General features: G+C 39.9%; 1 protein-coding gene across 1 annotated transcript in view; it reads right to left on the bottom strand.

Annotated features, from left to right (window-relative positions):
- adgrd2 (adhesion G protein-coupled receptor D2) overlaps window positions 1–27,130 on the bottom strand; it is a 30,024-nt gene extending 2,894 nt beyond the window's left edge. Inside the window, exons 1-17 of the mRNA XM_084551931.1 lie at window positions 26,758–27,130; window positions 26,027–26,656; window positions 23,973–24,095; window positions 22,920–23,014; window positions 22,217–22,507; window positions 19,728–19,839; window positions 16,388–16,522; window positions 15,967–16,075; window positions 15,195–15,300; window positions 15,035–15,090; window positions 14,716–14,842; window positions 14,500–14,603; window positions 14,197–14,299; window positions 11,933–12,086; window positions 7,442–7,575; window positions 6,292–6,407; window positions 3,530–3,650 (exon numbers count right to left, since the gene is read on the bottom strand). Coding sequence (XP_084408057.1) covers window positions 3,530–3,650; window positions 6,292–6,407; window positions 7,442–7,575; window positions 11,933–12,086; window positions 14,197–14,299; window positions 14,500–14,603; window positions 14,716–14,842; window positions 15,035–15,090; window positions 15,195–15,300; window positions 15,967–16,075; window positions 16,388–16,522; window positions 19,728–19,839; window positions 22,217–22,507; window positions 22,920–23,014; window positions 23,973–24,095; window positions 26,027–26,656; window positions 26,758–27,013 — 2,772 coding nt within the window. The 5' untranslated portion in view covers window positions 27,014–27,130. The remainder of the gene's footprint in view (window positions 1–3,529; window positions 3,651–6,291; window positions 6,408–7,441; window positions 7,576–11,932; window positions 12,087–14,196; window positions 14,300–14,499; window positions 14,604–14,715; window positions 14,843–15,034; window positions 15,091–15,194; window positions 15,301–15,966; window positions 16,076–16,387; window positions 16,523–19,727; window positions 19,840–22,216; window positions 22,508–22,919; window positions 23,015–23,972; window positions 24,096–26,026; window positions 26,657–26,757) is intronic.
- Window positions 27,131–27,949: the final 819 nt, after the last annotated feature.

The raw sequence follows: 27,949 nt of genomic DNA, 5'->3' as shown, positions 1-27,949 counted from the left end.
TCTCTGTCTGTCCCACACTGAGGCTCCATTAGCAATACATTTTACGTCAACCCACGGAAGAGGGGAACAATAGTGTTGGACACAAAGTCGACTACACCAATTAGGAGTACGGTGGGGCCTTCGGTGTTTTAAGTAAACATAGTTATAGTCCGTTATATCAGTATGAGATTAAGCTCCAGATAAAAAAAAATTAAAAAAAAGCAGAAAAAGTTGCTCAGGTGCAGAATTACAGTCTGAAAGAGGGAGAATCAACAGCAAGGACAAACACAGATCACTGTTAATGCTTTTCCTCAACAGAGCCCTGAAAGAAAGAAGGGCCATGGACTGTAGACTGTAGAATAACACTATATGCATGCATTAACAGTGTTTGTGTAAATACTTCCACTGCCAGTAGGTGTAGACCTGTAGTTCTGGGGTGTATCTTCAACTTACAGTACATTACATACGGGACCAGTATCATACAGTACAGTACCAGTATCTCATCTTACCCCTAAACATTTTTTATTGTACAGTCTATGGTTAAACTGAACTGATTCACTGTGATGGTTTATTTCATTTCACCATGTATACGTTTTACTTAATCTGTGTTCTTCACTTCATATATATTAGAATATGGTATTTTTTCACTCACATTGTTTCAAAATTGTACATTATTTTGAAAATAAGTGACTTAACGTAACACACAAATGTGTTTTTTATCTGCTGTTCTGTATGTACTGTCATGTGATTAAAAAATCAAGGATCTACTGAGGCCACTTTTAGCTGTAAACTCCAAGATCAAAGCTTGAATCAGTTGAGGAAGCTACTTGGGTAGCACAACACGCAAGCTACAATCTACATTATTTGAGGTTATTTAAGGTCATTAAAGAAACGAAATAGCTCCCTGAACTTTCAACATCTCCACATGTTCCTTTCCCTGTAATGACAAAGCTTGATTTGAACATTTATTTGTCAACAGACAGATCAAGCAGTGATGTTTAAGGCAATAATGTGAGGCAAAGTGTTCTGATTAGGTTCGGCCGATTATGTTCTTAATCGTGGTTAGCATAACACAGTCAGATATGTGGACTGTTATTCATGTTACTGAAGGACGTTTTAAGACACATAAATCTAGAAGTGACTCCATCTGTGTTTTTGTTTTTTGTTATTTATAAAATGTCTCTTGGGTAGAGACAACTTCCTGTGCCACTATAGCCGCCGTTGACCAAGTGTTATGTCTTCACAGTCCTCCACTTTGCTGAAGCTGCAGAAGATTCAGGCGTCAGCTTATGCTGCGAGAAAGACAGTTTTGGTGCAGACTTTTCATGAAGACTTTGCTCTTTAGCATTTAAAATGGAGTATTAATTGAACAGGTGAACATGAGTATATTTTCAGAATTAATGGTCACATCAACAGCCAGACGTTTTGCCAAATTATCCCTCACTAGCTGCTTTGTGTCTTTTTTTAATAGAAGAATATGGTCTGGCCCAACGTCATCCTCCTAGCTACACGAGGAAGCACTCCTACTGTAGTGTTATCTGCCCCCAGCAGTAAATCTAAATTAACTAGCAGCTCTCTGGGGGTCACCCAGGGGCTAGCTCATTTTGATTAACTGAAGAGTCAGTAAGGGGAAAGAGGACTGGAAGGGGTGAGAAAGGACAGGGAGAGAGAGAAAGACAGAGAAAAGGAGAGAGATGTGCAGAAAGCATAAGAAAAAGAGGGACAGTGTGTGGAAAATGGGAAGATAGAAAGAGAGAGGAACTGAGCGCTGTTTTTATCAGGGGAGGAGAGCTGGAGGTAGATGTGGTATGTCCTGTCGTTCAAAGCACTGGCTGCCGCCTCCCACACCAACACACATGCACACAGAGGTGCACGAGAACACACCCACAGTTCCAAATGTAAGATGAGCAGATAAAGATGTGTGCAACAGAGATCCATTTATAAAGTAGTGGAAAATACTAATGGTATTGAGATGAATGAGCACGAAGCTATGGCACACAGATATTCTCAAATGTGAGGACATGGAAGCATGCAAGTGAAGAAATCCCATATCAGCCTCTAATTAAAATGTAGGAACATATCAGAAAAGGTGTTATCTTAATGCTAAAGTGATTTGCTTATTGTGACAACACTATTCTATACTTTCATTGTGTATCGATTTGTTCCTATCAAATGTTTTGCCCATAACATTAACATTAAACTGAGTTACAGTCATGCAGCCTCTTAAAGGTTAGCTTATTGGTCCACTTAACAATAATAATAATAATAATACATTTTATTTATAGGCGGCTTTCACGACACCAAGGTCACCGTACAAAATTGTTTAAAATAAAACACAATTCAAATACACGAAATAAACACAATTAAAGTACACACAAGCATAATATAGAACATATAGTTACATACAAATGACAGATAGAATGGGAGATAGAAGTGAGACTATGGAATGGAGTAGGGCTGTCTGAATAAATAAGTTTTGAGCTGAGATTTGAAGGTAGTGACTGAGTCTGAATTTTTTAAGTGTTCTGGGAGGGCGTTCCAGAGGCAGGGGGCTGAATGGCAGAAGGCTCTGAACCCCATGGTGGTCAAGCGAGCAGGTGGGATGGTGAGTTGTTGTGAAGAGGATGACCTAAGAGTGCGGGCAGGAATGTTTATTTGGAGCAGGTTAGTGAGGTAGTGAGGGGTGAGGTTGTTTAATGCCTTGAAGGTGAGAAGTAGGATTTTGTAGTTGATACGGAATTTGACAGGAAGCCAGTGGAGTTGCTGCAGGACAGGTGTTATGTGACTTATGGAGGGGGTTCTAGTGATGATACGTGCGGCACAGTTTTGAACCAGTTGTAGCTTATGGATGGATTTGTCAGGTAAACCAAATAAAAGCGAGTTGCAATAGTCCAGACGGGACGTGACCAGGCTATGGACAAATGACTTAGCAAGTCATTTGTCATCAGTCCATTGATTCCTGCAGTGGTCCAAGCTCTATGTCTGCCATTTTTACTCTGTACTCTTCTTTTATAAACGTCCACCTACTGAAACTAAATGACCTCTAGTTTTCGATCATTAGAAAAAAATATTATTTTATTACTTCATTTTTGTAATCTTATTCTGTATACATTTTCTTGCTATAAGCTGCTGTAATGACTGAAAAAAAATAGTGTTATTTTACCGGATCTTGGAAAAACTACCGCTGAATGCTGCTAACAAATAAAATGAAATTCAAACTACCTGTCAAATTAAGGAAAAAATAGATTTCAATTTAAGTTGATTCAGACCCTTTTTTGTGGAACAATGTGTGCTTTTCTTGGGACATTTGCAGAACAAACATCATATATCGTCAGTATGCCTGCGTCAAATGTGTGAGGATGATGCATCATGGTGTGTATTATATATCAGACTTTATCATGATACCATTCCATTTTTGAAACAAGTCATTACACACAATTTAAAACTTCATGGCTGAAATGAACCAGTCGGCATGTGATCCAAGCAGCTACTGTGATGTTGTTTTCCCCTAATCTAACACCACTGTGCAGGCAGACATATCTTTGTGTACCTGGAAGGAATTGAGAGCGATGAAGACGTAGGCGACCACGACAGACAGATGGACCAGCACTCCACACAGCCAGGTCAGACCCAGGACGGGCAGCAGAATGAGAACTGGACGGGTCACGGCCCTACAAACACACACAGAATGCACATGGAGTACATGATCCATATGGGCACACACTGAGCATCTGCTTGATGTACTCGTATACACATATATACAGATGCAATAGACCGAGGTCTGATAGACTGCTGAAACAAAGCCTCAAGCTGTGTCGTGGCACAATTTGATTCCAGAGTGCTCTGCTTTCTTTTTCAACTATGTTAGAAAACATGCAGACAGACAGAAGGACCCAGCAAAGTGGTTTTTCAAGTTATTTTGATGACATTTTCTTCTCAGATATTTCCTCCTTGAATCTTCATCAAAGATCTCTGCACAGCTATAGATTTTACCGCCTACCACAGCCATACTCCTGTTCCTTTGCAATCATCCTTTCAATGATCCTGGTGCTTATACGGCCAATAACCATTTCACGGGGCAAGGCAGAAAAGGTTGCCTTTGTTCAATCCACCATTGTTGTCACACTGCCGCACCTGGGTAGAGAGATTGAGTTTTCAGACTGCAATGTGTCTGCAAGGACAAAGCAGGCACTCTCTTCCCTTTTATTTTTGAAAGTCGTTTTCCCTCTAATCTCCTGAATTGGCATAACACTCTAGAGCTGGCATAGACATCTACTTTCAGTCTGTTTGTGAGGGAATGAAGACGGGGGAACAGCGTTGTGGCATTTCGATCATGCTTAGACAAATATGAAAAATAGAAATATGGACAGAAGAGAGCTGCTGAATGCTGGGTTGAAGGACAGTTTACCTGAATATGAAAATATCAGAGATATTAAATCCTAGTCATACCTTTCTCATAAGAGAAATTAGTAGTATTTTATAATTATATTCTATTGACTTGTGTTTATTGAAGTACTTAAAGACGTCTGTCCCTACTAATGTACTTAGTAGGAATCAGCTTAGACAGCAAGATAGTCATTACATTAAGATGAGGAGTCACTTAAATTACCAAAACTTGGTTCCTCACTTACATCCAGTGGTGTCTAGAGACAGATTGTTTGGTTTTATTTTTGAGATGTACTTGTCTGAGGTCTCTGTTTCCACCCAAATACAGCAGAGGTGAGTGGAATTTCATTTGGACTTCTCACACAACTGAAGAAAAATCATTCATTTTCTGTAACCGCTTGTCCTCTGGAGGGTCTGGGGGGGGATGGGGGGAGGGGCTATCCCTGTCATCGGGCGAGAGGCGGGGTACACCCTGGACAGGTCTCCAGTCTATCGCAGGGCTAACACAGAGAGACATACAACCATTCACACTCACATTCACACCTACGGCCAATTTAGAATCACCAGTTAACCTAATGAGCATGTCTTTGGATGGTGGGAGGAAGCTGGAGTACCTGGAGAGAACCCACGCAGACACAGGGAGAACATGCAAACTCCACACAGAAAGGCCCAGTCGGCCCATGGATTCGAACCTGGAACATTCTTTCTGTGAGGCATCAGTGCTAACCACCACAGCACTGTGCCACAACTGAAGAATGTCAAAAATCAATCTCACCTGTATGTGTATGCCTCCATATGCGGTTTATCAGAAATCCTTGCACTAAACCACGGCAAGCATCTGATGCTATGCTGCTAGAAATCTCACAAGCTTGTACACATAGCCATGCTGTGGCAGAATTACTAGAAAGATGTGTACTATCATCTTGCAACCATGGCAACGTAAAAAGGTCTGACACATTGAAAAGGGTATGCTGTTCAGCATCCGACTGGCAATCATACAGCACATATGTAAATTAGGAGCGGAGCAACTGTAGCGATATCCGGACCCGGATAAGCGGAAGACGACGACGACGACGGCAACTGTAGCGAGAAGAGAGATTCTGGTAATGGTAAAGATGTGAGGACAAGACTGGTAATGTCTAAACTATCAGAAACACTTCAGTGAGCCACACTATTCCACTAGACAACATGATCCTTCATTACCATGAACACACACACAAACACAGTTGTTTATCTGTACTTGGTGATACATACACTTCCCTGCTGCCATAAATACTCACCAGCGCACCAAATGGGGATTACTTGGCCAAAAAAAAAATATTGCATTCAAACACAAGGAGAAAACAAAACGTAATAGTATCTCTGTAATATGTAGAGAAAAAAAAACTAAGGCAAAAAATTAACTCCATGGGGTATAAGAACTGCTTTTTAACAAAGATGAAGAACGCACATGTTACAGAATATGCCTTCAGATAGACTCTCAGTGATTAGAAATAGTTTGAAAGTTAAAATTTGTTGTATCTATTTAAACTATCTATTGAACAATGGGAAATGGATGTCACAACATGAACATGCTCATGATAGAATGAAGTTTTAAGTAAAGACAGACCCAAACATGTATTGTAGACACACACACACATGCACACACACCCAGGGCTTCACGCACAGACACACAATTGTGCTGGGACCAGGTGTTAAGCTGATAAGCCCTTGTGGCTCCCACAGAAAACTCCCAATCTCTCACACTGTCGTTATTGGCTATGGGCCGCTCAACCAAAAAGAAAATAGTAAGCCTGTATGTAAGTGTGAGAGACAGACAGAGAGTGTGAGAGAGAGCGTGGGCGTGCGACAGAAAAGAAAGATTCATAAAAGACAGCAGGAGGAGAGAGAGCGACAGGGAGAGCTAGAGAAGCTGTTGTATCTCACCAGGTGAGGTCAAAGGTCTGCATCTTTGATGCCGAGCTTGGACTGAGCATCTTGGAACGGCGGCGAGCGCTAGAAACGGTCACCATGACAACCCGACACAGCACAACTGCGTTGACCTGCAGGCAGAGGACGACAGCGTCAACATGGCCTCCGACAAACACGAGGAGGGCAGAGCCACTTGGCCTCAAGCTCACATAAAGAGGAGGGAAATTTTAGCCTCTTGCCCAGGCTGCAGGAAATCACATCACACAGTATTCAGTGATGAACATTATTTACTATATCGTCACTGCTCCTGGGCTTTCTGAATGTAAAAACAGAATGTAAAGAAAGCACAGGAAGAAAAAGCTTGTTTGGAATAAACCTGGCTTACTGTATGTCACTTATTATGCACCTCTTTAAGGGTGGACTTCTCTCAGAAATAAACTCAGCTATTTAGTTTAAAATTCATAGCGTGTATTTGTAATGAACCTTTGATTAGTGAAGGATGAGTTGCGGGTGGGTTAAATAATACACCCTAATGAGGAAAATATTAATTATACTGCTTATGTGCACATCAAACTTGTCTTTTTGATGGATTATTCTACAGGTACTACTGCATATCTACCGTGTTGGAGAGTGTTCTCATGAAAAGCAATAACTTCATAATTTCCTAATAAATCCTTTGGGAATTACCATGACATTTATCCCTGAACGTCTTCACCTGGAATACTGGTAACTGTTGTGTCACTTATCTATGTGTTATAAATAAACCCAGCTATGTTTAAAATTCACTGCATGAGTTGTGAGTTGGTTAAATCATACACTATTAAAGGGGAAATTATTAATTACATTCAAGTGTCAAGTGCATAACTTTTAACATTTTAGTATCATCAAATATTTAATGATATTCTAGGAATAATATTCATTTCACTAATACATTGCTGCTTTGCACTACTATAAATATAGCTTGTCTCCCTCCTTAACACTTAAAATAAACAAAATATTTTAAAAAGTCATCACAAACGCAATAAAACACACATGGGTTATCTTTCAAGACAAAAGGTTGTTCAAACAGGCCCACAAGTTGACACAGCTGCATCTGCCATTAACACAGTAGTTATAAAAAAAAAAAAAGTGAGGACACACACTGACGCAAAGTAAGATTACATACCGCCAAGACAAATATTACAGGTCCCACAAAGGCCCAGATTGTGTCAGTCTTCACACTGAGCCAGCAGTGATCGTCTGCCTTGTACTTGTCCGCTGATATTGCCAGCGTTACGCCAACTATCAGGACAGGAAGCCCTGAAAAACAGTTCAATAAAAGCAAATGAAATGTGGCGGTGTTGTGACAGCAAAATAAGCAGCATGTTTAGAGATGTATTTGTGCAACCGTGGCTGCGGCAGGGGCGACTATTTTGTCCTCTGTGCCTGTTTAGTCTGAAGGGTAAGATTCAGCACATCTGCGCAGAGAGATGAGAGGAACACCTGAAGACTGAGTGTTTATGCTACATAGTCACGCCATGTTCTCAGCTCATCATGCGACAAAACACCCAACACTCACAGATGGATTTGAGCACAAGAACAGTAGCAGCTGCAGGATGTTTTTAAAAAAAAAAAAAAAAAAAATGGGTTAAGGTTACAGTATAACATAACACATTTTTTTTTTTTTTCAAATGCTGATATAAGTTAACATCAATAAAGCATGATTAGATTAATTTTATTATGCTGGAAATAACTAGCTGCCTAAAAAGAGGGCAAAGGGGCAGAAACACAGGAACAGAGCCACAGTGAGTTCTGTTTTGCGTTGGTGCACAGTTTGATATCTTGGTGACTTTCCATGCCATAATGGAAGCACTACTTTACAGTCCTGGTGCAAGGAATGGACGTAGCTCGTGTGGCCATCCACTTGTCAGATGTGAGCAGGTCAACGGTTCAGCGCGGCCTTGTTCATCAGCATTGTGGTCATCGCATTTGGTGTAGGCACACCCACAGAAAACTCACTAAAATGACAGAAACATATTTTGCATGTACGCATATATGTTTTATCCTGCTTGCTTCTCATTTGTCTGCTTCTCCTCGCCTTCCATCTGTCCCCCAAGTCTGTTCCTCCACCTGCCTGGCCTCAATCAGATGATCATATGAGCTGGGTTCTGCTTAGAATTCCCTTCTGCTAAAAGGAAGTTTTTCCTTGTTTTCTTGGCTTGCTGTGTGGACTTCAGGCTCATGGTTCTTCACAGTAAGTATACTGATGAATGCCATCAATCACTCTGGAGAGTTCTTTATCATCTAAGGCCTTTTTAAAGCGAGTGAGGTTGCACGCATGGCAGATCCACTGTTAACATTTTGTTTAACCTGCACCAACTGTAAACTAACTCTATAAACTGCTTCGCTTATGTGCAAATCAAACTTGGATTCTTCTACAAGTTGTACTGCAAATCTGCCATGTTGGATACTGAAACATCGAAAACACACAGTCTCGGGAAAAATAATAATAACTGCTTAATAAATCTCTCAGGACAATTCTGACCATCATCCCCGAGTGTCTCCTTGCCAGTCTACCTTTAAGGTGGAAATATTACGTTAAAGCAGGCAGCTGCACGATCCCAGACTGTTAGTGCTCTTATTGCCATTCTTGCATGTAAAATAGACAAATCTAAAAACAAGAAATTAAGCATAAAAAACTAGTTGGTGTGATATTTGCATATGGTACTATATAGATAAAATGGTCATAGCATCATAGCCAAAATACAAATTCAACTGAAAATAATCATCATCTACTCTTGAGCTGCTGTATTCATATTCTGCAGACAGACAGGTGTTGGTAGGTGAACTGTACCCTCACCATACCAAAACTCAAGCCTGACACAAGACCGATTCAAAAACATTTGCAGTCTTACTTTACAGACCAGTAAAGAAGTTATACTGACAATCACTGCAGCACCGATTGAATGATTAAATATCTAAATTATTTTTCAAGAGTGCATGCAGTACAAAGTGTAATGGAATTCATTAAATTGTAGATATAATTGTATTCACTGAAGCTGAAGCTCATGGTTTTTTTAGTCTGTCGGTCTTTTAATCACACCGTTCTACGAAAATTCTGTCTTTTGAATCCACATGACTGAGTGGAATGGAATACTTTCTACAATAGGGTCTTTCTTTTAAGTACAACATGTGGTTTCTAAGATGAGCAGACATTTTTTTCAAAAACTGAAATACCATTAATATCTTTATATATTTGATTTCACCCTGATAATCAATGTAGGAATGATTTACTGACTCGGGACTTATCACCATTACAAGTTTGCCAAGAAAATATATAAAAAATTGAAATGTAGTAATTCAGATCCAGTTGTTTTATCTAAACTGATCAGTTATTATCAACTGAATGATGCAGAAGCAGTGTAGAAGGCAAGCTTTTGAAACACTGCAACAGAAAGAGAAATTTGCAGCACCACATGTTGGTTAAAGTGAATTTTCTAAGGGGGCAGTGTATGGCACAGATTGTACAAAATTAGTATTACAAATGAAAATATCAGTTTAACACTGAAAAAAGACAAATCTATGAAAAGTGTCCACACATTTCAGAATCTAGCTACATGTTATCTCAACATGATCTGACAATGTTCCAAAGAGCGTCTCATGGTGTCAGGAATGTTTGGCTTTTTCCAAACTAAATGTTCTGTGGTGCTAAGGCCAGGTGACTGTGGAGGAAGTCCATGATGTTCAGCACTTAGTCTCCTTTCATTGAAGTGTGTTTGGGCTCATTATCTTGCTGCAGTATGAATCCTTTCCCACAAAGAAACCAGAGGGTGTAGCAAGTCCCAGAAGAATGGACTGCTACTTGTCCTTGGTCTCCAAATAGAACTGGTGCAAAAGTAGCAACACATTCCCAGACATGAATATTCCCACTAACATGTTTCATTTTGTGGGTTCATCCTCTGTGAAATGTTGACTTAGCCCACCCCAACTGTTTGGCCTCATCACCCCTCCTGAGAGGTGGTCCAGAGACACTAGTCATTCAAAGAAATCGCTGGACACCCTTGTTGTGACTGGACTGACTGACTGAAGTCTTTCTTTTAGCAAAGTCTGTATCTGTCATAAAGTTGTGTTGTTCTGTATTTGTGACGAAATCTGCTGTACAGGTTTGGTGATAGTGAGGCCTTTTGGTCTGCCTCATCCTGCTCATGACGCAACTGATCTCAATGCATTTAGTGGGTGGCTGTTGCTCAGCAGGTACAGCGGGTTGTCCATGAACCAAAGGGTTAGCAGTTCAATCCATGGCACATTAACCACATGCCAACTTGTCCTTGAGAAAGACACTGAACCCCAACAAGTGTCTGTGTGCTTGTGTGAACAAGTGGGTAAATGTGACATTGTGGCTGTAAAGTGCTTTGAGTACCACCACGTGAAGAAGCGTTATATAAATACAAGCCATTTAAAATAACAGCCACCTTTTACTAAATAGGCCACTTGATATTATTTAAATTAAAATTAATGTATTCTGATTGCATTTGATTTGGCTGCATGCAATTTGGTCCATAATTCGCAGTTTTCACTAGGCAGAAGTAAAGATCACCAGTTTAGCTGAAGTTTTTCAAATCTAATCAGCAGGTTCGTCCCTTATCCATAGAGCCCACTTTTGTAAAACTGTTACTGAATGATTTGGAGAAGAATCTGAAAGTATCTCAGCATTCAGTTCGACTTAATTTTCCAGAATGGGTCAAGGAGCTGAGACACTATAGCCATGTAAAGCTGCCTGTCTCTACCCTCCTCAACCTGTGTCCCCCCATGAACTCTCTCCAACATTTTATCTGGGGGAAAGCTTGGCAGCAGCAGCACGTCTCATTCTTCCAAGAGCTGAACTAGGTAATTTAAAGTAGTTTCTACTCACAATACACAAGTGAGGTCATTTGGGATGTCTGACCTCACATTAACTGTAAATGTGAACGCTTTTGTGCTACGTCCTTCGAGCAAACTAGCAGAGACAGAATAATTTGTCACACTTTCTTGTTCCTCTTGTTTGCTCTGTATTTCTACTAAAAGAGTCATCTGATTGTTGCTCCTAATCCAGATTTGACAAAGATTCAAACAGCTCGCAAAAGACTGCAGAAACACTGCTTGTTTTTATGATTCAATTGAAAAGACACAGATGCAGTGCCAAAGGTGAGCTGCTGAAGGAAAGCACATGCATATATGTGTAATGCCAGTCACGTTTTGTTAAATGCCACAAAGAAACAAGTCCACATAAATGCTGTTTTGTTTTACATTAAATCCAGTTTGATGAATATGTCTTTTTTGCATTAATGCAAGAATGCATCAAGAGATATTAAGATGATGTTTCTTCCTTAATTACAGCATTTCATTAACAAAGGTATTTGTTGAAATTATTGCTTAATATTGTAACCTATTCATCAGGAAGTAGGACACTATCATGATGCAAGGTTGTGGTGTATGGGATCATGACAATGTGAAAACATGATTTCATTTTTATTTCCTTAATTACTATAAACTAGTATTAGTTACAATAATGACGGTTGCCGATATGTCACAGTAGAAGGTTTAGAATCAAATATCTCTCTAACCTCTAATGTACTGTCAGTTCTTGGATCAGTTTCTCTTTAAATCCGACAAAGAGTGACTTGAGCTCAGAGTTTACCCCAGCCAATGATGTAGTAGAGCTTCATCCTGCGATCCTCGCTGATGTTGACAGACACAACTTTGCTCCAAAGCAGCAAACCCTCCACCAGCATCCAGGAGAAGGAGGCCATGAAGAAGAGGTGGAGGAGCGCAGTAACCAAGAAGCACGCAACCTGCAGAATTAAAGATGTGCAGAAATAAGTGAGGGCTCCCCCAAAGACACATCCCATGGTCGTGGAAAAGATGTTCGTCTGTTTGAGAAGGGTCAAATCACTGGCATGAATCAAGCAGAGAAAACATCTAAGGAGATTGGAGAAACTGGGTTAAGAACTGTCCAAAGCATTATTAAAAACTGGGGTTGCTGCAGATGGTCAGGTCTAGGTTCAGCAACATTATGTGTCCAAAGAATGAGGTCAGCTGACTACCTGAATATACTGAATGACCAGGTTATTCTATCAATGGATTATTTCTTCCCTGATGGCACGGGCATATTCCAAGATTACAATGCCAGGATTCATCGGGCTCAAATTGTGAAAGAGTGGTTCAGGGAGCATTAGACATAATTTTCACACACGGAAAGCTAAAGGCGGTCCAACGAAATATTAGAGTGTATGACCTTTTTGTTTTGGTGTTGACTTTTCTTTTGGCCAGGCAGTGTATGTAACACTGACTTTAATAGTTACGTCGATGGCACAATTACAAACCTTTGGAGAGCCTAAGAACATAGTTTAGAATCACTCACAGGATAATTAGCTGCTCCTAGAGGTACCAAGTTCTAAACGGAAGCTCAGAGGGGACAGAGCTTTCTCTGTTGCTGCTCCCAAATTGTGGAATGACCTACCACTCCACATCAGACAAGCCCCCTTACTGTCCATTTTTAAAACTTGTCTTAAAACCCATTTTTATTCCTTGGCCTTCAACCCAGCATGAGACTCTGTTTTTTTCTGCTTTTGTTTAGTGCTTTTATTGTTTTTATTGTTTTCAGTGCTTTTAGTGTTTTACTGTATTCATTATTTTATTTGTTTTATTGTTTTTAATAGTTTGTCTCACCAATGTACAGCACTTTGTTTCAGCCGTGGTTGTTTTTAAAGTGCTTTATAAATAAAGTTGAGTTGAGTTGAGAGTATAGAAGCTGACTAAAGACACTACATACAATTTCAGTTGGTTCCAAGACTGAAAGACACTTCATCTGAAAAGTTCATACAGGCCTTCAGCTACAACAACTCATTCCAAACTTGCTAAACTCCTAAACCAACTAAAACCAGCCCAGCTCCACTGGCTCAAAACAGAGAGTAATTTTGGTCCAGATGCGTCAAACACTGCAGAATGTCTTTCTCTCTTCATCCCCTTGTGCTCATTAAGATTAACATTGTCCTGTTGCTTTATAAGACTGTCCAAAACAAAGTGAAAAGAAAATTGAAGATGCTTTTAACAGCATTCCTTAAACTATCAAGTGTGACCTAAGTGAAGACAAAAACATATCAGCTGCCCTTATCTTTTAACTACTGTGTCATCTGAACAACATTTTAGTGGTTGATCTTTGAGCTTAATATTGTGCACTGCATTTTATTCGACATAAGACCTTGCAGGGTGTCCTTGAACACAACAAACGTAGCTATGTTGAATATATGTAGTATATTTGCATTTTTTACGCATCTCTTTCTGTTTTCTGTTGTTTTAAAGCTCTTGTATGAAAGGTGCTATACAAATAGAGATTATTATTGTCATAATTTTAATATGCATTATGATTATTAATAATAATTATTATAAAAAGGAGCACAGAAGGAAATGGTACCTGTTCTCAGTGTAATGAAACAGGCTCCGGTTAATGTTTTGTAGGTCATAAAATGAAAATAATGAACTGAAAGCTGTTGCTGATGATTGTCACTTTGAACGATCCTTTCCACATTACACATATTCATTTAATCCAATGTCTACATAAAAAATATTGATTAGCGCAGCTTTAAAATGTTAAACTAAGCTTTCCCTGGCTAAAAATCCAGCTAGCGACATCCTTCAGTCAGGAACATGCTGTCAGTTTTAATCAGAACCAAGGATGTTGAAGATTTAAATCAACTAAAATGTGTCTTTTAAATATCTTTTTACAGTAATTATAAATTTGTGAAGTATTGTCCTGCAGCTGTGTTGTGTTGTATTTTATTGACATACAGCACAATACAAACTAAGGTTTGGGTAACTAACTAAGTAGGCCTAGCTGATAGTTGGAATAATAGTAAAACTAATAGAATTAACACTGCAAATGTGTCATATGTTGAGACTCACCTCATTTTCAGATGCCCAGTCACTGCACATCAACAACAGCTCAGCAATGCCCAGAGCCACTATCAGGTTTTTATGGACGGTGGTACGGTCTGATTTAGGGACACTGCACAGAGATGTACACATACAAGCACACAGAGCATGTAATAGGTGAGTGGAGCTCTCACAGTAGTTTTCAGGGCAAATGTTCAGTTTTTCTTTTTCATTTATTGATGTGAATCTGGCAGGGTTTTTTTTTATTTTTTTTTTAAATGCTTTTCACCCTTGATGCTTTACAGAGTGCACTCTGTGACGTTTGTGACTCACCCCACAGCGATGAAGAGGATGAAGGTGAAGAGGAGGCCACACATAGATACTCCACAGCCGATGAACGTCAGCACCTGCAGAGCTTTTTCGTTCTCCGGACTCAGCTAACAGAAACACACACACACAAACACAGTGTATGCTGTATAAATAGCAGCACGTACTCTAGATGAAAGCCTACACAAAATCCACTGTGATAATTGCAGAGAGGAATGTTACCTGGGTTTCATAAACCTGTAGCAGTAGGGCAAAATTGGTGGTGTGGTTGCAGTAGCACACAGTGTATCCATACTGTTTGGACACAACTTCACAGCCCTTGGTATTCCACCATCCTCCTGCTTCTGGCCTAGTTAGACACAAACAGCGCATACTTACAGATCTACATACCCACAGGAATGACAGGAATTAAAATACTGTAATTTCTAAAGGCTTTTTCAGCATGTGTCACATTTTCTTTTGATATGAAAGAAGTTTAGCTGTGCTATTACAGAGGAATCTGAGAAATGCAAACTGCCCACACTCATCATTTGGTACTTACGTGAGATCAAAATCCCAGAAGGCGCACACCGGATCATACATGGTGCCAGCGTGATTCTGTAGGAAATATAGAATATCTGATGCGCATGACATTCAACTGAGAAGTAAATAGATGATTGAGACAATTTCTTAAAGGATAGATGAGATATATTTTGTGAAACCTGTACTCTGTGCTGGAGCTGGAAGCGAACGGCCATGCTAACCGGCTGGTCGTCACCCAGCACTGTGGTGGAAATAACAGAAGAGCCCAGGACAGTTCCCAAATATCTGGGTATGTGCACAAATTTGTAAGTTACAGAAATGAATACAAGGAACAAGCTACAACCAAAAACATCTGTCAGTTACCAACCGTGTTATGTTCACATCTTAACACAGGGATTCTAGATTATGTGTAGTAAGCCTATTATCTTAAAGGTTCCCTTATATTTTTTTTATAAAAATTTATGCAAAGGCATAATTCACCATCTACCTTTTGTCAGATCCTTGTAATTAGACAAAATAGCAGTAGGCTAATTGTCAAGAAAATGACAATGACATTGTACGTAGAATGACATATTCAGTGTAGGTAGTGTAGTAGTTTCCCACTCAATTCATGTCATTCATGTCAACAAATGTGAACACAAAAGTCTTTTTTTTCTAAATGCTTCAACATTTTATATTTGCCTCATAGCGAAAGCTAATATGCTAAAATGTCATAGCATATATAGAGTGATATATTGGACATATTTTTTTAAGATTAACACGTTATGCTTGCGAGGTTGATGTTATTGAAATACTCTTTGTGTCTTTTTATTAGCCGTTAGTGTTTTTTTATTATAACTTAAAGCTAAAATTGTCAAATAAAAACACTATTATAAAATATTTTTAAACTACTAAGTTTAACAGTCCTTAAGCTCACAAGTCATTTGCAGACTCTACTACTTTGTATTTCACCTCTGGCTGCCATCAGTGACAGTGGGCTCCATAGTGATGTTCTCCTCAGGATTGAAAAGAGGCCGCAAGGATCCGTACCATGTGTTGACCAGTGTCAGCTTCTGGAAACCTGTGCATTCAACACAACAACAAGATTAATGTTTCTTCAACTTGCAAGAGACAGACAAACAAAACCATACTAAGAGAAATGCACTTCATTAAGAATCACTTGTTCACAACGAAGACTTGTTGCAAAACCCAACAACCTCAGTGTGCATTTTACTGTACGACCTTGAGAGTGTAAGCAGGTGAATGCCACACATTCACAAGTCTGTCGTTATTGCATTGTCCACTGCATTCACTTGCTAATCCTAGCTCTGAATAAGTGCTTGCTGTAAGAGAAAGTGGAGGAACGTGATTGTTTTTTGCAGCTATCTCCCACCGTTGTTATGGAGATCCTGTATCTTCTGATGTGGAACTGAAATACAGTCTAGGCCGGTGTGTTTCTCTCTCTCGGGCCCACAGAAGACGGATCCTTTGGATCCTTCCTGAAGCTTCTGCTGCTGCACCTCCAGTTCTGAAAAGGAGAGGACAGAATAGATTTACAGAGTTTCAGTTCAGTTTCAGAAAAAAAATTGAAAAATGAACACGTGCTGTTTTAAATCGAGAATAGTTGACATAATAGTGTGTAATATGTGTTGATCTGACAAGTTTTTGAAATGAGGGATGATTTGCAGAAACACTGGCAACCAAATGAGAACCATGCTGCCATAAAGCAAACATAAATAAGTAAATAAAAACATATGGTCCTGGCTTCTGTTTTTGGCACATGCAGAACAGCTGAAAAAAATAAAATGAAAAACGGAAGAGGGTGGTCTTCACAACCTGCATGGTTTACAGTCAAGCAGTTCAATATGTATTACAACAGCTTTATTGGTTAAGCCATGCTTGAGGCCTATAATCAGCCTGATGAGGTCGCGTTGTTTTGATTCAGCCTGATGCTAGCCATCACAATTTGGATGTAACATTAGGTGTTGACATTATGTCACATGGAGTCTAGCCTACATGTAATGTCAGATATGATGTTACTAACATCAAGGCTCTGGGACTGCTCCTTTACAGTTACTTTGTCAACATTTTGCCAACCATAAGTTGAATCTTCAGCAAAGGTGCCAGTACAAATACAATCCTAACCATCAAATGATGGTTGACGTCATGATGTTACTCAGTAAAATCAATTTATAAATGTCATATTTAAACCCCGTCTTTAAATGAATCAAACAGCAGTTGCAATAAGTTCCACAGAAGAAAAAGAAGAAATGTTTTTTTTTTCTTGCTAACAAAATATAACATAAGCTGGATTCAATTAGATTTTTAAATTGTGATTTTGTCTTGTTTGATTAACTTTATTGTTTAATGGATGCAATGAACTTGTAATAAGACTACATCGGTTCAAGGGTGAGTTATCCTTTGGTATGTATTGTTTAATCAGTAATTTAAGGAATACATACAGCAAAGATGTCTTCCCACAATCCTGTCTTTCTTTTTTGTTTTTTAACGCTTTTTTAATTTTGAATAACCAAACTATCAAAACAATGGCAATGGTCTGAATTTCAGTTAAAATGGATTAACCTGAGCTGAAACATTGTTACCATGGCAACTTCAGCATATTTCTGCTGAACTGTAAGAAGCCAGTGCTTTATTCTGTCACAGGAATCTACTAGATGTTCTTCTTGCTATATCCTTAGGAACAATGCAGAGATAAGGACAGTATGGGTAGTTTTGAACTATTTTTTAGTAGTAGTGGTGGATGTAATTATCATATTTATTTCATTATTTTGCTTCATTTATTGTATGTAAATGGCAGTGCAATGGATGAAACATAAGAACTATTTTCATTAACATTCTTTTCAAAACCACACCAGCAAACTGTGGGCTCAGTGATTATCATGGAGATTCATTCTGGTAAAAATCACTAACTTAAGTTGTATGTAATAAACTGTAAGTTTGTGTGTAGATCAAGGTTTGTAATGGTTGTGACGGGACTGAATCAGCATTCACTCACAATTCTAAGGAAGACTGAGAGCTTGAAGGGATTTTGTTAATCAAACAATTAAAACGGTGTCCAGCACATAGTCAGTCAGCAAGTATGTGACCAATGACAGAAAAGGTAAGAACCTATTGTTATATGTTCCTGCTGGAAGATATATGTTGGAAACAGAGGTTGCGCTAGACTTTTTCGTTGTCTGCCATTTTGACTGACAAGGTCATAAAAATCCCGTCATAATCTATTTTTACCCGTCACTTTAATTTTTTAAAATGATAATAATGACATATTCAGTAGCATTTAATTTTCATTAATTTTTAATTAATATTCAGTCGCGGTGGAAAAAAAGATTCGGCTCATATAACCGGCCGTCAAAGACAACTCAAGAATCATGAATCTAGACGTCTATTTAACCGGATCAGTTGAGTCCTACCATGTTTGATTGATAATCAATAAACTGCACCATTCAAGCATCTTACATCTCACTCGGCAGAGAAACAAAACGTACTACCCGACTTGACCACTAGCAAACTAAGGCACTCAGACACTCACCAACTTACGCACAATACGCAGAGAAACGAAACTTAACCGACTCATAACCGCTGCTCGTGGATCCCTGCTTAACCGAAAATCAGCAGCCACTCACTCGGCCGGCAGAGAGACGAAACTTAACCGACTCTTACACTACTAATCAAGAGAGACAAGAGCCAATTAATTTGTTCACTCGTCACCAAGTGGTCTGGGGTGTGACTTGTAATCTGTCAAAATGACGGAAGGCCTTCAGATTTTTCCGTCATCGTTTTAAAAAAACGGTCAATGACAGAAAATATTCGGTTAACACGACCCCTGGTTTTCTTTTTGTAGGTTTGGAAAGTGAACTCACCAGAAATGTACCTATTATTACTCCTCATAGAAAACTGCCCATTCTCAACCCAGTTAAGACTGTGCTGCTCAGCGTTGAAGCAAGAGGCCAGCTGTGAACTGGGATGGATGCTTTCAACAATTACAGCTTGTATGATTCTTTCTTTCAAAATTTGTTCACAACCTGTTGGACAGTTTTACTAGCATTTCCTGTCCCACTGGAGATAATTTCTCAGAGATCTTAGCCATTTTGGTTTATCGTCACCAATAGAACTTACTGTGAGAGCGATAGGAATAAAAAAATAAAATTAGAAAATGAACTCTTCACCAAACTTTGGGAAAAGCATTTTTGTCAAAGTATGCAAATCCCGTGTATCTTGGCAAATCTCTGGTCTATTGACGCTTGCTCTGTATGGCTACAGAGAGCTTTTGACTACAATAATTTGCCCCATTGCAGGTCGTTGGAACATTTTTGGGTAGTTATAGTTTTCAGCTGTATTTGTCTCATCCTCACATTGCTGACACATCTGAGCGGGTGTGATGTGGGTTTGACAATTAGTTAGCAAACATAGTGTGAACAATAAGTACGAACAGAAGACAAAACCCAAAAAAAGTGAATTCCGGTCTTAAAATGAATTCCAGTTAATTATATAGCCTCATTTTGTAAAATGTGGATTTTACTCACTGTTGTCATTGATGAATCTTTTCTGAAGGTCAGCTGTTACATAATAGCATATTTTTTTCAGAGTTTTTCTAAGACTCCTCATTGATGAGCCCAGATCCTGGATAAAACGTGTCCAACCCCTTCATATCAAAATTCCTTCGCTCTACCTTTATGCTTTGACATGTCTGTGTTTGTGTGGACGTGACTCACTGATGTTGGGGCTGTGAATGGTCAGGTGATCGGTCTCTGCCATCAAGCGAGGGCTCAGACTGGTCACCATCCGGTCAATACTCTTGATCACGTCCATGGGGCCATTCACCACCTAAAACACACAGAGCACCGGTGTCTCAGCAGCAGCAAAGCTCACCCGCTCTGCCCTGCTCAGCGCATTCATGAAAACTAAAAAGGTCCACTTCAAAATGATCATTCATTGCCACACAATCAAAAAATGCTTTCAGTGCCAATAACTGTTTGGCAGAGTCTACACAGTTTAGCTGAAGAGGGCACACACAGCTCAATAGATAGGCCTATAATGCAAGGTACAATCATAGATTTTGCCATTGTCTGTTTTGGAACCCTGCATTCTGATTTCAATATACCAATCTAAGAGCTGAACCCTGGAGACAGAGCTAGGGGCAGAGCGAGGGAGGCTCGTGGATGAGTGCAGCTTCAGTTTTTCAGATTGCTTCTCATCCATTGAGTCTGTGTGGAGGTGGCCTTGGAGCACTGAGAGGCCTGGAGGGGGGAGGCAAAGCACTGAAAGAAACACAGCACTTGTCATAAGGCAGCCTCCATACACATCCATACACTCCACACACATCGATAATGCAGAAGTAGAAGTGAAGAAAACAAACAAACTTGGTAATAAGAGTTTGAAATAAATGCATCGTACGAACTGAGATGGATGTTTACGACCAAAATTGAAAGAAAATTGGATGCTTAAGCTACGGCAGAGTTTGCATTTGCCTCCTATGCTCTTTATTATTACTGTGCTGGTGATCAGCGCGTACTGTACTGTACGTAGAGGCATATTGCCCTCTAGGGGTTTAGGAATGAAAAAAAAACTGCAGCCTAACTAACTACATGCAAATCCTTTTCTCCACATTGGTGTAGCTCTGAAACAACAATAACCTCAGTTCTTCCAAACAGGGATACTATTATCATACCTTCGATCAGTACTACTAATCCTATGCCAGTACTCTTTTACAGAACTGGAAAAAAATATCTGTAAACCTCATTAAACTTAATGGAAACATCATGTGACGCCATTAAAAAATGAGTCAGCACGTTACTGTCTGAGGGGATGTAGTAGAATATTATGAGCAGGCATTTCCACAAGACTTGTTCACGGGACAAGATGGACACACTGCTGTGCTAGCTGATGTTAACCGTGAAAGAAAGAACAAACGAAATAATGAGATGCTGGTTGAAACTATTCCATTCAAATGTCTCATAGTTAGACTAACATCCCTTTAGCTATTTAGTATTTAATCATCATTATCAATTTAACTTACCGTTGCCTTGCCTTTTTTTCTCATCATTCTCTTTCTTTTTCTCTCTCTCTTTCTCTCCCAGAGTGATAAACTATTTACAACTCATTTTATATTGGGAATTGACATACTGAGCATACTCAGAGTCGTGCACACGATATGTAAGTTGGTGGGCCCCTTAAGGAGGTTTCCTACTGTGATTGAAAACTTATCACACACCACTGCTGTGGTTTAAAGTTTCTCAGCCGTCCTACTAGACTGGGGCCCCAGGCAGTTGGCTTCCTTGCCTGTTGGACTGCCAGTGATCAAATGTACTTGTAACAGAAGCGCTGACTATTATAATGGTGCTGACTGACAAAACTGAATTTAATGGGATTCAGTCATGTCACAGTTGATATGTCATATTATTGCATCAGATATTGTCTCATGTAGTGTTTGTGATGGGGAGCTGTGTTTAACACAGATTCACCCTGTATGTCACATCCCCATCAAACCGCTGAGTGAGCCCTCACGCTCCATATTGAAGCATCTGCATTCACTACAGTAATAATCAGTAATCCTGATGCAACATTTTAAGGCTCTCAGCTAAAGAGGCACTCTATCAGTTTTACATATCAAGGTCAGTTAACTCGTCACAGAAAGTGCTATTCGGGCCTTGAAAACAGTTGTATAAATCTGTGCTTTTCAAGGTCTGGGCTGGAGAGCTGTATTACAAATTCGGGCGACCGTTTAAAGGACAAAGGACACAGTTAGAACATTTTAACATTCACCAAGCCAGTTTTTATACCAAGACTGTTGGATGATTCATTAGTTTAGCTAAGAGTAACACATAAACTTGTGAGGTTATACTGTAAATGCTAGAATTAAAAAGTATACTCTAACAACCAAGTACCTTTTCAGAAAAAAAAACAAAATATCTGCATAATGACCATTAACAATGAACTAAACAGGCTCATGCTGCCTTAATGGCAGCACATTGTATCAGGATTAAAGAATGAAAAATGTGGATGCACTTCTTCAACATATAAAAAGATGACAAAACTTAGAGCCTCTTCATTTTCAATGACTGGATCAAGGCTGAAAACTGCGTTATCCTATTTGCACTACACTTTGTAAGTCAAGTATAGTTACACAAACTGCACAAATATGGAAATTCTACATGCATCTGCATTGATGAAAAGTACAACTGTGCTACACTGAGTGCACTACCTCTTTGATGGCCTGCCACTTGAGGGCGTTGTCTTCACCGATGACGCTGTCGGCCACACTGATGAAGTTCTGGCTGAGCTCCTGGATGTCGCCCTGGCTGTGGTTGGTGATGTGGCCAAGCGGCTGTGCGGTGACGTCGGCGGCCAGAGACAGCAGCTGGATGAGGGACACCATGTCTGCTGGCTGCAGTCCCTCTTGCTGGGTGTCCTCAAGTGCCTGGGCAGAGACATCCAGCAGGGTGGACGCCTGGTCCAGGCTGCTTAGCACCGATGGCTGCTGGCTCAGCCTTGGCTGAGAGTTGAGACAGAAAAGCTGGGTGTCATATATCAACTCCAAAAATTGGTTTATTATGAATCATCAGACTTCTGCAATATTTTATGTGACAGGTAATTTAGTTTATCTGATTGTATGATTCCTTTTGAGTTATTTATGCCTTTTTAATGATGTGGGTTAGTTCTTCTAATGTGTTTTATTTATATTTAATTATGTGTGAAATTTTAACCAGGTCATCCTTGTGTCCAGAACATTTGTGCTAAAATCTAAAGAAATCTTTCAATGGTTGAACAAATAGACCAATAAACACACAACACAAAAACCTAATACCTCCCAGCAACAGCAACAACAAACTAGTGTCTAGGATAAATGTTGTCAAGAGTGAATTCAGTTTAACCAGTGAGTGACATTAGATGAAGTGTTGGTCTACCTGGCTGTTGTTGGAAAGCTTCATCAGCTGGTTCATAAAGGCAGTGGGCTGAGAGCTCTGAGAATCACTCATTTGCTTCATCTTCAGGTAACGCTCTGTGCCAAAAACAACGTAAGATCAGTGTGGGCGAGGTCCAGTGATTTCAGGATGCTCTGCCGCCCAGACAACACCTAATTCTACCCTGATACTAGTGAAGCATCTTAGAATAAAACATGGAAGCCAAAGGGATTTCCATTGCTTAAAGTAAAGATAGAATAATGTAGTCACAACAGGCAAATTCTTTATACATTTGTAATATTATCAGTCACTCAAGGACTTTAAATCCAGTAGCCCTGCTTTTCAACAACTGAACAATTCTTTTCTGTAACACTTAATAATACAGTCTGAGATTATATTATGAATCAGGTAAAAATACTTCCTACCAGTGTTTAATAACGCTACAGTAAAAGAAAATAAAACCAAGGGAAGCAAGGACCAACAAAAAAACAAACAAACGTGTATTTTTAAGGAACAGCAGTACTTTTTTACTAATTACTTTGTAAATCCTGTCTATGTACTGGGTGCAGTACTGGGAAACCAAATTGAAGTTTGAGACAATTTTGTTGCCAACCTTGCTCTTACCGTTGTTATGAGTAAAACAAGTTTCCTCATTAAATATTAAAGATCAGTTTAACTACCAGTCAGACGGTGAGAAACACCTACATATTATTTTTACAGTAAAGAACAAAATTGAAGATATCAAAACACATCGAAAAAAAAATTACACACTGTAAAATTATTTAGAAAAGATATAGAAGATTTAAATAGTTATAAGACACACTTTCTGTTTGGTATAGGGTTATTTTCCTTTAGGTATCTGGACTCAAGAAAACATAGCTATAGCACTGGGTAAGGCGTTATAAAGTAACCTTGTTTCAGATACAAATCAACACATTCTTCTTTATTCATAGACTTCAATCTGTGAGGATCAGTGTATATATTCTAGTGTTGGTCCAATGAAACAAACCTGAGCATGCCTGCTGCACCATCTCGTAGATGCTGGATGAGACTCACCTTTGCTGCTTCGGCAGATGAACGGCAGTGGATCAGAGCAGTCTGTTAGGCTCAGTTGTGGGAGTTGATCTGACCAGCCCTGAAGCGTCCTGCAGCCCTGTAGCTCCATCTGCTGGTGCACTGCTGCTCTCACATTTGTATTGTCACATTCACACCCACACACACACACACACATGCACACACACACACACACACAGTGGGCGCAAAACAAGACATGAATCAGCTTGAGCATCTCTACAGTTCAGGAAAAATGAAAAGTGATAAACAGCTGATGATATTACCAGCTTGACTTAAAGGAGGTTTTCAGGAGCAGTAAGGTGCAATTGAAGGTCGATAACAAACCATCATGAATTTAATACTAATCACATCACAGCTATTTCAGTTAGAATAAAAATCTAAAGTGAATGAAACAAGTGAAAATCTTTTCTTTGCTATAATGTAGGAGAAGCTTCTGCATGGATCTTGTGAGAGTAAAGGAAACAGTGGGGGAGTGACTGTTCATCACCACATGGTTAGAGCTCTTTTCTTCTCCAAGCAGCCCCCGCACAGCTGAAGCTCTGGGAATCCCCTCCACCCATCCACCCTCCCCGCTTCTGTCTCACTTTCACTATATGTCATTCTCTCCTGCTGTTTCTAGGAGCATCCCTGTCTCACTGTCCTCTCTCCCACATGTCTGGGTATAGCAGACCTCCTCTGGGAGAAGTTCATCCAGAGCGATTTGAAATCCGTTCCACTTGAGTTACCATAGAGAGTTTGACCTGCAGAGCAGTCATTAATACTTCCTATGACGCTTGAGCACGACACTGGCACTAGATTGTTGGATAATTGGTCCTTACTGTTTGTGGTAACCAGATGAAATCACTTCCACCATAGTTTGGATAAACTGGATGGAACTTTCGTATCATTAAATTTCTCTCATGTACATCCTGTCTGTGCATACTTTGCTTATTGTGCCACAGCACAAACATCAGACTGAAATTAACTGACAGATTTTACAATAATAATATATACTTGACTAATAGATGCCAACGTCTGCCCTGTTCCAGATTATTATGTATCGACAATGTACTATAGACAGCTAGACAGCACTCAGATGACAAGTACGCTGTTACTCTTCACCACAAAAAGCCCGTCCTATCCCAGCTGTCATCGGGCAAGAGGCGGGGTACACCCACATCCACTAAGCTATATCAGTTGTTTATGTGTCATTTTTAGTTGTTCATTACGATCTTTACGAAGATTTATCCATTATTATCTGTTCAGCTCAGAGTATATGATGTCTCCAACTCTGTGAGTACCACACCAATTTATTTCTGGCCTTCTGAGTTGTTGTTTTGACTTGAGGATGCGTTCAGGTGAATTTTCCCCAGTTGAGAACAACTTTTTCTGAAGACACACGGACTTAAAGCTCTTGATTACGTAACCAGTACAGTATGCCAGTATAGATTAAACATAGGAAATAACTTCCTTCTTTAGATTATAGATTTGTCAATCTATTAGAGAGACAACAAAAAACAAAGGAAATATATAAATAGCCCAGGCTCTCTAAGAGCGTGCAGAGCATGATGCAGAGACAACGTGCAGCATAGATATGGCCACAACATGTGCAATAAAACAGTGTAAAACGAATGACTGCAAGCTATGTATTTGAATTTGTTCATTTATAAAAAAAAAAATATGTTAATAATACGCACATTCAAATCACCACATTTAGGCAAGAGTTTGTGACTTTTGTGTCATCCTAGGTCACTGACAATATTTAAAAGGTGAAAACGATAAATGGCTTGTATTTATGTAGCGCTCTTCTACCTGTTGGTACTCTGAGAGCTTTACAGTCACAGTGTCACATTTACCCACTCATTCACACAAGTGCACACACCAGCCACTTTTGCCAAGCACTGGGAGAAACTGGGCATGCGGTCCATGTGCTGAGGATCAAACCATTAACCCTACTGAGCCACAGGCTCCCAAAGGCCAAGCCATGCAGTTCTTCTATGAAGGGAACTCTTAGAAGCCCCAGTTGGAGCATTTTGAGTGAGACAAAGTGATCTTACCTGGGCAAAACAGAATAGCCTGCACATCTTTGACCACAGGATGCCTACTTAAGAGTTCAAGGTTCCACTTGAAAAGTGTTTCCTGGGTCATGGGAGAACACGCATTGAGGGCACGGACATGTCTTCTTTCCAACGTGATGTTCCAAACATTTAGGTCAGTAATATTTCCAACAAAAGGCTCTGTGAAATTTCCGCCAAAGGAGTCTTGGTCCTGACCCAGGATTAGAATCCCATCCCCGTAGATAGCCCTGGAAGTGTCTGTGCCAGAGCCTGCGTCTCTCCTGTCTCCATCCACATAGATAGCCCAGTTGTTGCTGCTCTGGCGCCATGTGACACAGATGTGATGCCATGCTCCGTCATTTGGGAAGGAGGCCTTATATGGCAGGTGTTTCCCATGGATGATGAGCGCCAGGAGGATGCGACCCTGCGCGTCCACTTGGCCTCGCAGCTGAAACTCATTGGTAAAGACACGTGCAGCGTAGGAGAAGATGGTGGACACCTCATTCCACACTGGTTCCCACTGAACTCGAACACACACACTGACAGATGATAGTGCAGGGAAGGACATGTTGACTTTAACAAAGCCCTCATGGGACTCCTTTGGGAAGTTCATGGCTGAGAACTTCAAATCTAAACAAGAGAGGAAGGAGAATTTGTGATGTTTTATTTAAAAAAAAAAAAAAAAAAGAAAAGAAAAAAAAGTTGCTTGTAGATTCACCGATTTTACTCACACTGCCTGGAGAGGGCCATAGGCTTGGAGGCTGTTCGGCTGGGATCCCTGACCCAGACTGGTAAGCGGAGTCCAGTCTGCCTAAGCAGCCTCAAGGCTTCTTCCCGATCCTCCGACTGGTCCAGCATGACGAGGGAGCTGAACTGACCTCGGCAGAAGCTGTCAGCCCCAGAGAAGGACAGCGAGTCATTAACCAGCTGGAAGGCCCAGCTTGATGTTAGATGGACCAATTTGTGTTGTCCTGCAAAATCAGGCATATAAATTAGGACATGATACAATAAGTGAAATTGAGGCAAATATTAATCAAATGTGAATATCAGATTGATTTTTTTTTGAAAGCTTGCATGGACAAGCCAGTAGTATGAACTGGACGCTTAAAGTGATTAACAGCCTCACCATGTGAGTCCTCCACGGTTTCTGGCCCAGCATGTGTTGGCTCACTTTCACATACCACCTACAAGAGGAAAAAAAAAAATTTGCTTTATTAAATCTTTTAGCCAAAAATAAAGTAAAATGCCAAAAAAATGACAAACAATGCCAAAAATAAAATGCTTTTTGATGACTTAGATCACGTTTTCAAAGTTAATTCAATGTAAAAGGCATAACATAAGTTAAAAATGAATGCGCACCATTCTTGTTTATTGTGCAGTACAGAATGAGAAAGACATTACCTCCAACAAAAAGAGTATGAGTCCAGTAAGCAGGGCTCCGGTCATCTCTAAGCCAGTGTGGTCTCCAGCTTAATTACGCCACTCAGTTCACCTAAAAAATAATATTTCCACTGAGTCCAGATGTACGTAACTTATTAGGCAGTAACAACTCAAATGAAGCCAAGAGTATCTCATGGCAAGACAAGCCAGAAGCATTTTAGTGCGTCACTCCTCAACAGAACGTTTTCAAAAATTCTGGAGATTGTTTTGTCCCAATTCATTGTTGTCCTCTAGTCAGTTGTAGAATCCCTTCTTTTCTCCACAAGAGAACAAAGTCTCTGTGTAATGTTGGAACAAACGCCACGTGTATGGGACAATCACACCCAAATGCAGTCCAGACTCCTCATCCAGTAACTCTGCTTCAATGTCCACCATATCCAGCAGTCTCTGATCTCCTGACTGGGAGGGAGCCAGCGATCCCAGTGCATGTGTCCAAGAGTCCCAGTCTGTCTCCTGCCTCATTCTCCTTCCAGACCCGACACC

This window comes from Chelon labrosus, assembly GCF_963514085.1.
Source record: "Chelon labrosus genome assembly, chromosome: 9".
NCBI classification, from domain to species: domain Eukaryota; kingdom Metazoa; phylum Chordata; class Actinopteri; order Mugiliformes; family Mugilidae; genus Chelon; species Chelon labrosus.
Note: the sequence above shows the minus strand (reverse complement) of the source record. Positions and strands in the feature narration are given on the sequence as shown.